General features: G+C 42.4%; 1 protein-coding gene across 4 annotated transcripts in view; it reads left to right on the plus strand.

Annotated features, from left to right (window-relative positions):
- DDHD1 (DDHD domain containing 1) overlaps positions 1–15,007 on the plus strand; it is a 65,668-nt gene that overhangs the window by 43,901 nt on the left and 6,760 nt on the right. For all 4 annotated transcript variants that reach the window (XM_084520303.1, XM_084520304.1, XM_084520305.1 and 1 more), the window contains 2 exons: positions 7,983–8,245; positions 10,408–10,483. In XM_084520303.1, the coding sequence (XP_084376429.1) occupies positions 7,983–8,245; positions 10,408–10,483 (339 nt within the window). The remainder of the gene's footprint in view (positions 1–7,982; positions 8,246–10,407; positions 10,484–15,007) is intronic.

Raw genomic sequence — 15,007 nt, forward strand, 5'->3', positions numbered from 1 at the left:
GTAGTGTAACTCTAGACAGGTATCAATAATTCAGTGAATGTCTCAGGCAGCCTGGTCTCAGAGATCAGTCCAGGGGATGTTTGCAGCCCTCCCATTCGGTTGTGGCATTCGTGTGAGGCTGCAAATGAACTGCAGCTCCTCGTCTGTGTGGTGCTCCGTGACGAGGAAAGCAGAGTCCCTGTTTAAACATTGCAGACGTAATAACAAGCGAAACTAAGCTGATATTTTGATGCCCACGTGCCTGTTTCGAAATGAACAGTCATTTCACACTGATTCTGCCCTTGCTGGTGCTATTTCTGGTAACGTAATATGGGCTGTTAGCGTGTCCAGTGGGTGACTGTGTCACATCCGTGCTGCTGTAGTTCTGTGTTTCTTTAATAATAAATGGTTCTGACAGGGTTTAAAAAGCCTAATTGATGCATAGCGAATTTCGTGTTGTCACCTTCATTATATTGTTAAGTGCTTATTTTCCTGACCTCCGCTGTGCTTACTTCCAGGCTAATTGTAATGCTGTGAATTATTGATACGTCTTGGCAGAAAGTGCCTGCAATACGGGCTTCATATCATCTGCATCCGTCACCGAAAGACCTTTAAAATGCTAGTTCCAATATTGCAATAGCCTCAGAAGATCAGTAGATGTTTATGGATTGCTTCCGCCACAGCCGACGTGCGGGGGAATGAATGCAGTGGGCATTGGATGTTTCTCGCCAGCTGGCGAGAGGAAATGAAGGGTCAGGGACGTGGGGGATTGTTACAGGCTTCAGGAGGCCAGGGGATGCAGTGACATGCAGCCAACATAGCTCTGCTCCCTTGGGCAGGCTGCACTGTCCACCTTGAAGTGGCTTGTCACTTTGCTTTTCACATGAAAAAAGGGGATTAATGACTGTGCTCTTCAAAGTTGGAACTGGAATTAATTTTTACTAGAGATTTCATCCCTCTTTGATAAGAGGTTTTGCAATCGAAATGTTCTTCTCTGGTTCACTACTTTCAGCAATAAAAAGCTTTTTTTGTGTGTGCTTCAAAAGGAGAGGGATGTGAAGCAGGAGATTTTTAACTGGACTATTTCAACACTAGTTTTGCTTATTTCCTTGAACCTAACAGGGAGCTGCTTGCCAGCACTTTCACAGCTTGATTAATTCACTTGTCAGCTTCATAAAGTGGTAGGTTACTGGATCTGCCAGAACCTAAACTTAGCCTTGACTGCTGTGACTTGGCTAGAAATGGGTTGGGCTCAGCTTTTCAACAAAAAGAGGGGTAGTGGGAAAGAGGCTGGGGTCTGGGCAGATCTGTGGATCCTTTATCTGTAACGTCGCTAAGACACGAAGCCGTTCCTGTCTTTTCACACAGTTAAGTCTCATTCTGGCCTCTCATCTGTTGTTGTGACACATTTCTGGCATCCATCCATGATGCCGTCAGGCAGCGTGACAACTCCTGTATCCTGGAGGGTCAGAGCAGCCTCCCCACCTCTGTGTTGAGTGCTGGCGTGCTTTGCTTCATGCGAAGCAAATGCTCCTTGCTTTTGTTTTCATGCTCCTTTACAATCTATCCTTGAGCTGCAGATTTTCATTGGCTTTTGAAGACCTTCTTCCACCTTCAGTTGGCCCACATGCTTTCTTATTGCTTGTTTGCTGAATTTCTTACAATTTTGCACTCTCTTCCTGAAGTTCTCTTGACGTTTGGAGGGAGCTGCTCGCCGAGCTCGCAGTTCTCAGATCTGCTTCAGATTCTTTTCCCACGAAGCCTACAAAAACATTCATGCTGTTCAAGCTGGAGTGGTGCAGAGGTCAGGTTTCCTGCACTCCCTTTTAATATGTAGTTATCTGTTATTGTTGTTTGTTGTTTTTTTGTGTTATTTTTTTTCCCCTTGGGCTTCAAGCTGTTCGTGTGAGAAGATATCCAGCGGTGAGGATCTCGTGGAGAGGACAGAAAGGCACTCTGAAATTTTCACAAGGGGGTGCTCAGAGCTGAGAGCAGTGCCAGAAGAGGACAATCGATAGAGCCCAAGAGAAGAACTTTTTTTTGTTGGCTTTGACAGATCAGAGAGGTTGAGATGAGAGTGCTATATTCTGTTTTCAGCCACGAGCAGGCCATTGAGGATTTGAGTAAGAGCAGCACAATCTCTGGGTCACTTCTCTGGTCAGGGTGCCAGCAGAAGGTTTGTAGTCTTTATTCTCTTAGGAAAAAAAAATCATTTCCTTAATATTGAATGAAAGTGTCATTTTCTACCCTGGTACATTTGGAATGCACTGAAAAGCCCACTTTTACCCCAGCAATCTGCCCACTGGGATATGCAGGGAGGTGAAGTTCTTCCTGCTGCCTGGGCCTCCTCGGGGTGGTCCAGGCCTTTGTCTGCCACACACATAGCTGACTTCCTTCTGCTTTGCAAGAAATCGGCGTGCTTATCTACACTTGTGTCTCACAAGGCTTTTTTCCATCAGAAGAGGAATGAACAGCTGTTTTGGATGCTGGTGATGAGGATTTAAAGGCTTGTTTTTTTCCAGCTCAGCACAGGGCGCTCTTAATGCCCTTCACAGAGGGCCTTCAGCTGAGACAGCTCTGCGTATCTCACTGCCTACACATTTACTTACTGCCCTTCATGCTTCAGCAGCCCAGGCATACCCAGGTATCCAAAAGGCAATTAGAGACCTGATCCTTGTGCCCATATGGTCAGTCTTGCCACATCTCCCTCCTCTGCCAGGATAACAGTGGTGTGTCTCGTTTGGCCAAGGCTCCCATCTTGTGTTCACAAGCATATGTCCTTGCCACCAGGACTCCTGAAGGGCTGGGATGAGTTGTTTGGGTTTGGTTTGGTTTATGTGTTGGGAGTGATCTGCCAGACAGGCATGTAATTGGAAAGCAGAAAAGCAGAGGGGATTTATGGCCAGATCAGAGCAGGCCCAGTGACCCATCAGGCCTGGATTGTCAGCCTCAGCTTTGTCTTCCCCTCAAATTGCATGACTGTCACTCTGGCTCTCAACACATATGCAGAGAAACCGTTCTTTGCTCAGCTTTTAATTAAGTTTGTGAAGGGCGTAGAGCACTTAACCTCAGTTTGTCAGAATATAAGCTGGTGACTTCTGAGCAACTTGATCCTGTCAGCTTAAGTTTCCTACACGGAAGATATGCTGGCACAAGTTCAGCTGATAAAGGGAGCTCCAGGCAGCTAATAATCAATCTGCTTTTCATGAAGCAAAAATGAAATAGTTTCCCAAAAGAGCCCTGCAGAGCAGTAGCAGCATGCGGCATCTGCTCGGTCCTGTGCTGTTTTTCTCCATGTGTTACTGAAATCTTTAACCATTGGAAATCAGGTCTCTCTCTTGCCCTTTGGGATAAATAAAACATCTTAGAAATGCATCCATGACTTGGATACTGCTGTGTCAGACTGTGTCACAGGCTGTGTCTCGAGTGGCTTTATTTTTGCAGGTCTGAAAATGTAATGGCACATAAGGGCGCTCTACCAGGTCTGAGGATTGTGGGTTGCTTAATTTGCCTGATTATGACTGGCTATAAAATCTGCCTTTGAAATTTGACTCTATCAAAGGCTCTAGGTGTTGTAAAGTCCGTTTTTATCTGTGTTTTATGTTCTCTGGTTATACGTGAGCATTTGCAGTGGTGCATTTGTAAGGTTCCTAGCATTTTAATCCTGCACCAGTCTTCTGCACTGAAACGATCGGTCTGCAAAATGTGCTCAGGTTTTCCTTCCCCAGAAATCAGAACAAAGGGAAAGGACTTTTCTGGAAAGGAAAACAGGAATGTTGGAAGATTTTCTGTACCTTTCTTTCAAATATTACAGTGTCCTCAGGCTGGTGCTAAACTAACGTTGTGGTAGAAGGTTCAGCTGGGATGAAGGGATTTGATGTGGCCGTTCTTGAGGAAATAAGAAGTGTTCCCGTTGTTACAGTGGTTTGATCTGCTCATAGCAGCCACGTAAGCCTGCTGCATTTCACTGGTCCCTCCTGGAAGAGCTGAGGGTAACACAGAGCTTAGCAGCCAGCAGATTAGCAGTCAGAGCAGCAAGCAGGGTTTGTGGGAGCAGCTGCGTGGAAAAAAAATTGACTCACTTGACTGCTGCCACATTTATCCTTTTTGTGTGAGATATTTGAGCTTGTTTAGTCTGTGCAAGAAGCCTTTAGGAGATGGTGATACGGGTTGGGTGGAAACTGGAGCCTTTTTGTGGGGAAAGCTGTGCTAAAAGCCCTTCTGGGGGGGGCTGGCAAAGAACAGCAGTACTGCAAGGGCTGCAGAAGTGGCTCTTTGTCAATGCTCAGTCTCACTGATCACCAAAATAAGGTGGAAATGAGGAGGGGAGAGGGGAGATGGAAACAGAGAGGGGTCGGTTCATGCTGCATTCCACTACTCACCTTTTTTTTTTCTTTTTCTTTTCTGGATGATTCCTACTTTCCTGTTTTCAGGCAGGAACAGCAGGTGTTTCCTAAGCACGTAATGGATCCATGGAGCAGCAGGCAGCAAGGCTTAGGGTTGGCAGAAACACAGGGGAAAGCAGAGGGCAAAGGGCTTCCTTGTTGGGAAGCCATCGGTTATAGCTAAGGTGTGAGCAGGAGGAGTTCTGCCAGCAGGAGACCAGGCTCTGGGCAATGCACCTTCCGCTTACAACCTGACAGCGAGGTATAAACCATGCAGCAGCCACTCAGGTGGTGGTGAAAGGGGACCTGTTTTTTTTTTTTTTTCTTTTTTTTTTCTTTTTCTTTTTTCTTTTTTTCATTAAACAGATTCCCATAAACCATTTAAAGGGAGGAAAAAAACACGACAAGCTGTAGATAGGGGGGAAAAATTCAGCTTTACAATCCAATTTAGGAGAGAAAATTTGATAGATGGCTCTGTTTGCGTTTAATTTCAATGAAATGTTGATTTTGATAAGGACAATTGATATTTATAGAAGGTATTTATAATGGTGGGTTAGGATATGTTCAGGCTGTAACTACAAAACAGATCTGAAAGCACTTCACATTATACTTGCCAGGCTAAAACCCTTTTCAAAACAAGCTTTTGTTTTACAGGTCAGGGTATTGTGTGCTTTTTAAGACTAAGAAAGCAGATCAGGATTAAATAATATCTTAACTTTATAGACTGCTTAACTAAATAATTTTGTAGCTGGGACTTGAAACGAATCTGCTTTTTCTTTTCCTTCTGTTGTTTTTTTTTTTTTTTTTTTTACTGTATATCGAAAGGATCAGTTGTCTGATCAGAGTTGTTTTTGTCGTAGCAGAAAAATTAACCTGTCATAGTGCTTCAAGACCCAGAGACTTTACTACAGCAGATCTACAAACAAAGCTGTAGATCGCCAAAACAGTGATTTGGAGTTTACAAACAATATCTGTCAGATGATCTAGTCTGAATTAAATATATTTTGCTCTGGTTTGCAAACTTAATTATACTGCTACTTGGAAATTCAGTTTCATTGCTGTCCATGTTTTTGCCTATCTCCTCGGTAACAACATGTTTTTAAGGAGCAGGACAGTCAAAAGCAAGGTTAGATATTGTGTCCGACCAGGACTTTCCAGGAATTTGCTGTATTACGCCTCAAAATGGCAAGAGAACAAAAGCTTCATAAGGAAATGCCATGATGCCAGAAGGTTACTTATGTTCTCTGTGCTGATGGGCTGTGGGCAGGCTGACAGAAGATCCTTCCTGGAAGGTGTCTGCTGTTCCTCCGAAATAAGACTATGGTAAAGGAGAGAGAACACAGGATTATTGAGTTAAGTTGGGCAGCACACTGGGGACAACAGCTTTAATGCAACAAGCAACACAGGAGAGTAGCTGAGCTGTTATTTCTAACTTCCCATCAGAGAAAAAAAAATGTTGCATGTTGGCATGTATTGCTTAGGATTTTCAGGTTTAGCTTGTTACGGATTTTTAAGATGAGACGGCATTACTCCTCTCCCTTCTGTACTCACAGAGTACCTGGAAGCCACGATGAGTCCAGCACCAGCCTGCTTGACATTTCTACACTGCCTGCTCTGAACCCGTGCTCCAGCCAGAGCACCTACTGCATGTCTGGGGGTCCCAGGCTCCCTGCTGAGGTCCCTGATGGCAGGACAATGTGTGTCAGCTCCATCAGAGGGTACCACAACAGCCAGGCACACAGACACCAGAGAGCAGCATTCCCTCTTATCTCTGAGCTCCTGGCAACAATCCTGAACCGCTTTGGTTTCAACAGATCTGTTATTTTGTTCTGGATTGTAATCAAAACCTTTTTTTTAACCGGAGAAAATGCCAGCCAGCCAAAGCAAGTCCTGATTTCTATTTTCAGCTCTTGCTAAAAACCTCTGCCTGTTTGTTCATGTGTGAAAGCTGCACCCAAAGTCTGCATAGTGCCAAACGCATCGCAGTGAAAAGACTCGAAAATGGGAATGTTGATATTTTCCTCTCTGAGCTGTCGCAAGGCTTTGTTAATCATTTCACAGTGCTGTGAGAGATAGGGCTTGTGTGGTTTCTATCTCAGTACAGAGTGCATCAGACACTGACAGTCCTAGTGCCATTCATATTTATATTCAGTAATGATTCAGGCACTTGAAAAATCATGCTCAAATTACATGTTCTATAGCTCTAATTTCCTGTTGCTAACAAGGAAATGATTTGCAATTTCTTGTTTGTCCTCCTCTGTGCCACAGTCGGGAAGCATTGCTCAGTCACCATGCTGAATAGCACAAGTAAAGCTGCCTTTTTTGTTTTGTCACATTTCTAAATCTTCTGGCTTTTTCATTTCTCTTTAAAAATTATTTCTGTGAATCTTAACATTTATTTTTATGTACATGAGTATAGGATTGGAAGCAGATAAACCTCTAGGAGATTCAATTAACTTAGGGCCAATCTGTATTTATTTTGGTAGTATCATAAGATTATCATAAGATTAGCTTATGATGTCTGAGAACTATGTTACATTCCTATTTTTCCTCCAATATCTCCCAGAAACCTTTAACCAGTAAATATCCACTCTGTTTCTTAGCATTGTTTATATCAAATGTTTAAATTCTAGCTTTACCTGTCTCATTTATACTCTTTCTCTTCCCCTATCTTCCTTTTGCTTGAGGTGAGGCTTTTTGTTCTTTACCAGCATTATTTCATTCTGATTTCTTTGGAAAAAATACGTTGGGTGTGATATGGTAGGAGTAGAAGTAGGACAGAAAGCCTCCTTGTAGATAGGCAGTGGGCAGAATAATGAAAGGCTGAATGAGATGAAGTATGCTTTACAAAGATCCAAAAGCAGGTTGGGATATTTTCTCAGAACCCATTTAGGCTGTCACTTTAGTGTCTGAGCATATCAGTTTTAGTGGATTTATCTTCCCAGTCCCTTGCAGTGAGGTAGGAATGCTGATATTTCGTTTTGATGAATAGAGAAGGGAACATTTACGTGCAGGGCTTGTCCCAGAGATGCAAACTGGTTCCAGATCGTGTGGCCCAGGCTCCTTCCAGCCTCCGTAGTTAGAAACGGAGCTGAACCTCTAACAGAGGAGAAACTTAGTGCTGAGAGGGAGAAATGGGGGAAGAAACAAGCAAATGGGCTGCTAGTGAAAACAGAGACCTATTGCTTATCTCGTGAGGATGTTGCTGAGTAATTCACGCACGGCTGTTATTCATTTGAGGGTTTCTTTCAATATCATGCCTCAGGCTGTGCAGTGCAGCAGTTTTAGGGTTACCACATGGTCTGGTGGTTCCTGGTGGGCCTGGAGGGAAGAGGTGAACAACTGGAGTCAGTGACAGTCATGTTGCTGCCATCAGAAACCCAGTGCCCCTCAAATCCATCTGTTCTGCAGGTGGACATTTTGAGGTCTGTTTCTAGAACAGCAAAAGAGTTGAAGCGACCCTAAGGCTTTGTTCACCTCCTGAACCTATGCAAATAGACCATCGTGCTTGTTCAGTCTGCATGCTCAAGAAGCTGGTCTCTGTAGTGCATGAGTATGCACAAACAGGAGTGTTAAGATGATGTTGCTAAACTTTCTCCCTCTACTGTCTTAAAACAGCTTGTCAAGGGGCTGCAGCAGGAGCTGAACCGACTCTACACGCTTTTCTGCTCTCGGAATCCAGAATTTGAGGAGAAAGGAGGGAAAGTCTCGATCGTGTCCCACTCGCTGGGCTGTGTCATCACCTATGACATTATGACTGGCTGGAACCCCGTCAGGCTTTACGAGCAGTTGCTGCAGAAGGAGGAGGAGGAGCTCGAAGAGAGCTGGATGAGTTACGAGGAGCAACGTTTACTTGAAGAACTTTACATAACCAAACAACGGTAATGCATCCACTTCTGATTATGAAAGGGAAAAAAAACCACATCCCTAGATGATGTCCTTTGGGTGTTTCCGGAACCCAGCATGGCTGTTATCTTTTGTGGCTGCCGTTCCTCTGGTGATGCTGAATGGCAGTGGTAAGAGCTAAACACAGGACTAAGCAGTCAGAGGTAGCTGGTACTGCTAATAAGAGCTCTGAACCCACATCCTAAGGGCTGTACCAAAACCAAACAAGTAGCTGCTGCCTACTGCCTGCAGGCACTGGGAGCTGCTCCTAGCCAGGAGGGAAAGGAGAAGGTCAGGTCGTTAGCCCTCAAGAGACTTGAGAAACACAGCAAAGTAGCTCACAGGTGGACAGTGAGCTGAAATACTCAGAACCTGAGTAGTGAAATTTCTAAGTTTCTGGAGAAAATGAGAAGTTTTCTCCAAGGCTCAGCTTGGAAATTGAGCTGCACCAGCTGGATTACAGATGCTGTGATTACTGTGATTGGGCTTATGGGATTACTGCTCTGCTGCGGATCATTTACCAATTTCTGCCTGCTGCCATTTGGAAATGTTAATGCAGTTCTGCACGCAAAGCAGCACTGCCCATTGTGGCAGATTGGATCTTGGTTTTGGTGCCTTACAAGCATTGGTAGGGATTCTCAGTATTAGGGGACGTTGTAGGTCCCTTCCCCATTCTAACCTGGATTTCAAGGTGCTATGAGGCCCTTGTAAATAGAGAATCTAATAATAGGAGCTTGAACTTCAGTCTTTCAGTGGGAAGGCGAGGATAAATTACGGTCATGGTTCTTTTTGTGCCTTCTAGAAACCTATCTTAGTACTGGTGGCACTTGGGAAGCATTAATACAGCATCAGATCTCTTGCAGTGCTTGAAATCAGTATGTGTGTAATTAGAGATTGGTACAGAACATCTCTTAACAGCTGCAAGGCTGGATAAAGTGCAGCCTTTCTGAGAGAAGGGAAGTAAGAGACCGAATAATCTTGCCTAGTGGTAAAGCAAGCTTTGAGGCATATTACTGGCATGTAAGTAGTGAAAAATTACCATTTTCACACTTACACTCCAGCTCCTTAGGCGTTCACTGAAGTGTTTCAGGTTTCATCCGTGGTAATTCAAGTACCATTTCACACAGGCACTTCTGCAATAGATAGAGTGGCTCTGCTGTTCATGAACCACCTTAGTGTCATGCAGTCTTAAATGCTAACAGGATGCCAGTTTTATATTTGCTTTCTTCTGGATTCCTAGTGTTGTAAGGTTGTCAAGTATGTAGTGGATTTCTGGAAATACTTATGCCTGAGTAGGGTATATGACAGCATGTATAAATATTCTACATTTTAGAATAACATGAGTTAATTTATTGGAACCCTTCGAAAGGAGTTCACGATAGTCGAGCATTCCACATACCTTCTTTTTTAAGACACATTTGTTAAAGCATAGTAACTTTTTTGAGAGTACCACTTTTCAGAAAGCTTTAGCTCCAGCTTGTTTCTCCCTAATCAGGATGACAGAGGTTAAGCTTAACATTTTTGTTTGTAAAATGCTTTAGGAGAACTTGAAGAAGTTGTTTTTTTCCTCCACTGAAGAGGGCATAATGCTCTACCTATATAGGAGGCATTTTGTATTGTAGCTGCTCTTTATTATTATTATTATTATTGAATTTATGCTGACTAGAAGAACAAGTAAATGACCTTTTTTCATGATAGTTGAAAATGTGGGATGCTGTCCTACAGATACTCCACCGAAATATAGAGCTCCATAATGCTTGAGCCATGGGGTTTTCTGTGTCTCTGGTTAAAGGAAGCAAACAAACAAAAACCAGCTGATTTGGGTGCAAAACCACCAAGGAAGCAGGATGTGAGACACCTGCTCTTTAGGAAGGCAGATAGCCAAGTTCTTGGGGTGATGAACAAGGAAACTGTCATGTCTTGATTGATTCCTCCTGTTGTCAGAGAAACGGGATTTCACAAGCATTGATCTTAATCAACTGGACTGCCTCAAAGGAAAAAAAAAAAATCAGCAGGCATCATCAGTTTTGTTCCTAGCAAACAAAACTCTTGGATCCTCCAGGAATGCCTGCTTGAATCAGAGAAGTTAATGCTATTTTTTATTTTATTTTATTTTATTTTATTTTTTGTATCTCAGAAAGATCTCCTTATTTTCTAGGTTGAGAGAGATAGAGGAGAGGTTACAAGGCTTAAAGGCATCCACCATATCGAAAACGCCTGTCTTAAAATTTAAGGTATGTATGTCTAGGTTTTTACTAAACGTTTTGCTTGCAGTAAAAGTGCACTTGAGTTATTCTACCTTTTTTTTTTTTCCATGTCCATAGACATAATGTTGGTAGAAGAGTTAGAATGTGTATGGATGTGTGTAAACATGTTACTACATTCATATTACGTTTTATTACAAATGTATATGATTATATGTAAATACATAAGCCACCGTATAGATTGTTACATTACACACACGCACAACTGTGTGGGAAGGTAAAAGCCATTTGGCAAACTACACCAATCACATATCTTAAAAGTTTTCACTTCTGTTTTGTCAAGTAATCCATTTTCTTTGGGGACTCCTTCTAACATGTCACACCTCTGAGGAAATCTGATGGAATTTCCTCCAGCAGTGGATTTTCCTTCCAAATTACTCTGGTCTGATAGTTAGGACAAGTTACTTTCAGTCTCATGAATTGCTTCCTAATAGATTGCTTCCTAATCAGCTCTGTAAATTGCTAGGATTTATGTTACTGGAAAAAGACATTTTCTAGCTTCTTCGTGCTATACGCAACACTTTATATTTGCTCTACTATATCCTAAAATATTAAATGATAAAAAATGTGACATGATAGATGGGAAGAAAATAGATCATTGCTCTTAACTTGCCATTTTTCTTTCCTTCTGAGTTCAGAAGCACTTCCAGAAGCCAAGGTCAATCCTGAGCCATGAAAAAGAGGAAACTAACCATAATTCAATTTGTCATAGCCTTCTCATTTTTTATTACGGCTTAAAAACACATGTTGTGCCATTATCTCTGCCATCAAAGAAGCTGGAGCCAGACTGATACTCCTTTAGCTCTGTGCAAAGATGACAGTTCACTCAGCTCTGCTTAAACTGAAGATTTCTTTGAACAGATGCTTTTTAGAGGAAGCAGCAAGGGAGGGGAAAAGAAAGGTAGAAGGAGAGGACTGTATCAAACCAAATTGCTGCTAGGTATTTTTCCAACACTGTGCATCCTTTTTCTTACCCTGATTAAAAGAAAGACATTTGACTTCTTTATGCTAGTGCTCCTAGTGTAAAGTAGTGTTTTACTCTGGTGACTCCCATTGCTTGAGTACTGCGCTGGAGACAGACCTCAAGGGGAGGTGAGGAGACCTCCAGGGGAAGAAGGAGGCTTTCTGTGAATCTGATGGCAAGAGACCTCTGCCAAAGGAGGTTTTCTACAGGATGACATTGAAAAATTATTGCTCATGAGTAAACCAGTCCAGCTATCTGAGGGTTACTAGCTTGTTGAAAGAGAAGGAACTGCTTTGGAGGTACTGACTAGTAAGCACCTTGGCTCTTTCATGCCAGGCCAGAGCTCTAGGTGGTCATGAGTTACTACTATTCAGTGCAAATGCTTGATCCACAAATTACTTTGGTCTGTGCCATGCAGGCAGCTGGACTCTGTGGTCCCTGATCTCCTTAGGCTGTATTGCACAACCAAATGGGTACATACAGTTGTAATGAAAAAGATTAGCCAGAAAATGAAAACGTGGGGAATGGTGTGATACATACCTCTTTATGACTCTGTGGTTCATGAAGATAACAGTGTTGTGAGGTGATATTCAATTACAATATAGAAGGGGAGAGCAGGATGTGCCTCAGTTGCTCCCTAGTACTGGGAAATGGAAATTAATTTTAAGTCTGGACTTGTTAAGGTGCTGGCCCGAAGTGCTTCGTGATTCCGTAGCACTTCAAATTCACCTATGGTTACAGAAGCTCTTCCAGGAGAAGCTTCAGCTTGTACTTCACCCTGTGGTTTCTATATAGCTTCATGTAACAGTGATGTCAATATTGACAAAAACAACAAATTTATGTAGGATATTAGTGTTCTACCACATGTACAAGAACTATAAGTGTTTAATAGGATGCTGATGGGCAACCTTATCGGAGAGGAGGAAGACTTTAAACTGAATACAAAAATGTGCCAGAGTAGTTCCACGCACAACTGTCCAGTTAAATTCCCCATGTAATACTGATGGAAGTCTCTGTTCTCTGTGTTAAAACTGCAGAACATTTCTGGGCAAAGGAATGGGTAGAGGCTGCTGGAGAGGTCTGTATTTCCTCTCTGTGGGAGGAAATTTGGGATCCTCCAGGCTAAAAGGCAGAACATAAATGTAAACTGTAATTGCTTTCTGTCTCTTCTGTTTTAACTTCGCCACTGAACATGTTCATCTATCTCCCACACTCATTTATGCACAAAGGAGCTGCGCTGTCTTACTTCTGTTGTCTCATTCAGCTATTTTATTTTTCTCTTCATTCTGAAAAAACGTCACTCTTAACTTGAATGGATGACTATTTGGCTCAGCCTCTGCTTAACGTAAAAATTAATTAATTATGACTTCTGCTTATGAATCATAGCCAGCAGAAAAGTGCTATCCCGAAAGGTCATGTTCTTAAAAATTGCTTCTCTGCTCTTAAACATTTACAGTGAAGTATATGTGAAGTGCCTCACTCCTGCTTCATGGAGAAACATCAAAATTAATAGATGCTTTCTGGGAAGATTTTAGTCCTCTGTTCCCAGCAGGTTTCATCAAATCCTAGTCTTCTCTTCAGCCACTTTGCAGCAGTGCTAAGAGTCTAATGGCTGCAATTTAAAGGACTTTATTTTTGGAAGACTTACTGTCAATTTTTAGTGTGTGCTGCTTTGCTATTGATCCGTTGCCACCCCTTAAAGTACCCTCTGTTTGGTACTTTTGTCTTTGTAAACATTTCCAGAGGAAATGAGAGAGCTGGAAGATCACGTTGAAAGGCTTGCACATGTAAGAAAATACGTAGGAAAGAACACTGTGGTCCAAGAAAATGTCATCTGTCTGTGGGTGCTGTTAATCTTCTGTTTACCAGAAGAAACAATGGAATAAAAGCAATGTACCTTGTAACCATTGCAAATATTTACCTTTTGAGATTCTCACCGAGTCTGTACTTGCCTAAGGTGAATTCATTAAAACATCTTTAAACTATCTCCAAGCAAGCGTTAAGGTGGCGGTCACTTTCTGATTTCTTTCTGAAGCAGAAAGACCATAATTGTGTACTCCCAATGTGGTATACAGGCGTATCAGATGGCCAGGGTTAGAAGTTAGTTACTCAGTTTAAAGGATTACACAGTGAATGTCTGTTCCTATTGTATTTAAAGATGAGAAAGCTTTTTGTCCAAACTGCAAGAATGTAAGGCTCTTTGTAAAGTTTAATTAAAAGAAAGAAGAGCTGCTTTGAACTAGGCTAGAGTAATAACACAGATGACAGCGAGCAGTGCTTTGCAGCATATGACATTGAATAGCTTTACTGAAGACCTAGATTTTTTTTTCTATTGAATTGGGACTTGTGCGTTCTTCTGGATGGAAGAGGTGGAGTACCAGTGCCAAGTAAGAGGAGGAAGAATGTTTTGTTCAGGGCTGGAATCTGATAGATGAAACAGACCATTATTTCCACACCCTCGCTCCATGTGCTGACATACAGTGAAGGCGTGTGGGAATCCAGACATTCTCCACGTGCAGTTAGCAGGAATTAAATCATTTCTCTCGCCAGTTCAGCAGCAGTGCATCGATAGTTGCTTGGTTGCAGTGCCTTGCAAATTGGCACTACAATTGGAAAAGTTCCAGTGAAGTTCTGATAATGGTAAAATTAATCTCTCATATAAGAAGATATTCTAAAAGCTAAAGTATCTTTGACTTCTGAAAATACTTTTGACTACAGAGTTTTACATTTGATGTTTCTAGGAGACGATGTCTGAGGATTGGTAATGGGATACGAAGCCATTCACCTCTGGGTCACTGTTGAATCCCGGCCCAGGTTGGTAGTGACCAAAAGTCGTTACCACTGATGCATGTTCAGTGACCTGTGTCAGATGGGTTAGTGGTTGCAGTCCGGATTCACTCAGCTTGCTAAAGGCAGTCCTTTTGGAGCAAAGTCACGGTAGCTTTGGACAACAGGAGTAGCCTGCAGGGTAGCTCGGTGTGCTGTACCTAGGTAGTGGTTCCTAACACGTGATGTGGTGGCACTTTTGACAAGCACCATTCTGTTCACTGAACACCAGATATTTTTAAGAGGATGTACCAGCGTGAATATGTGGGCGTGACTACCATGAGAATGCTGTGTGTTGTCTTTAATCCTCAGTTTATCTTGCATTTCTACTTCCTTGATGGTGTATGTAGCAAAATGTGTCCTGGCATACTTGGCGAGGGTGAGACTGAGGGGCTGTGGTAGACTTTGGAAAGAGAAATCAGACTTCAGTCTTGTGAAACTCATCACATTTCCTAGGTGTCTTCCAAATTCTTCTCACCTTACCCCTTCCAGTGTTAGTAGACTCATTTCAGTTCAATTATCCAACTTGTTTTTCAGTTTTTTGAACTATGCAGCACCACAACATGTAATAATTCTCTTCTGACGGCAAAGGGAAATGGGAAACTTAACCTGTTATGTCACACTATGGATGTTATAGTGCTCTTCCCTGTTTTGAGTTACTAATACTGTACGAGTCTCTTGGTTATGAAACAGAGAAATCAAAT

The sequence above is a fragment of the Aythya ferina genome (assembly GCF_964211825.1).
Source record: "Aythya ferina genome assembly, chromosome: 5".
NCBI lineage: Eukaryota > Metazoa > Chordata > Aves > Anseriformes > Anatidae > Aythya > Aythya ferina.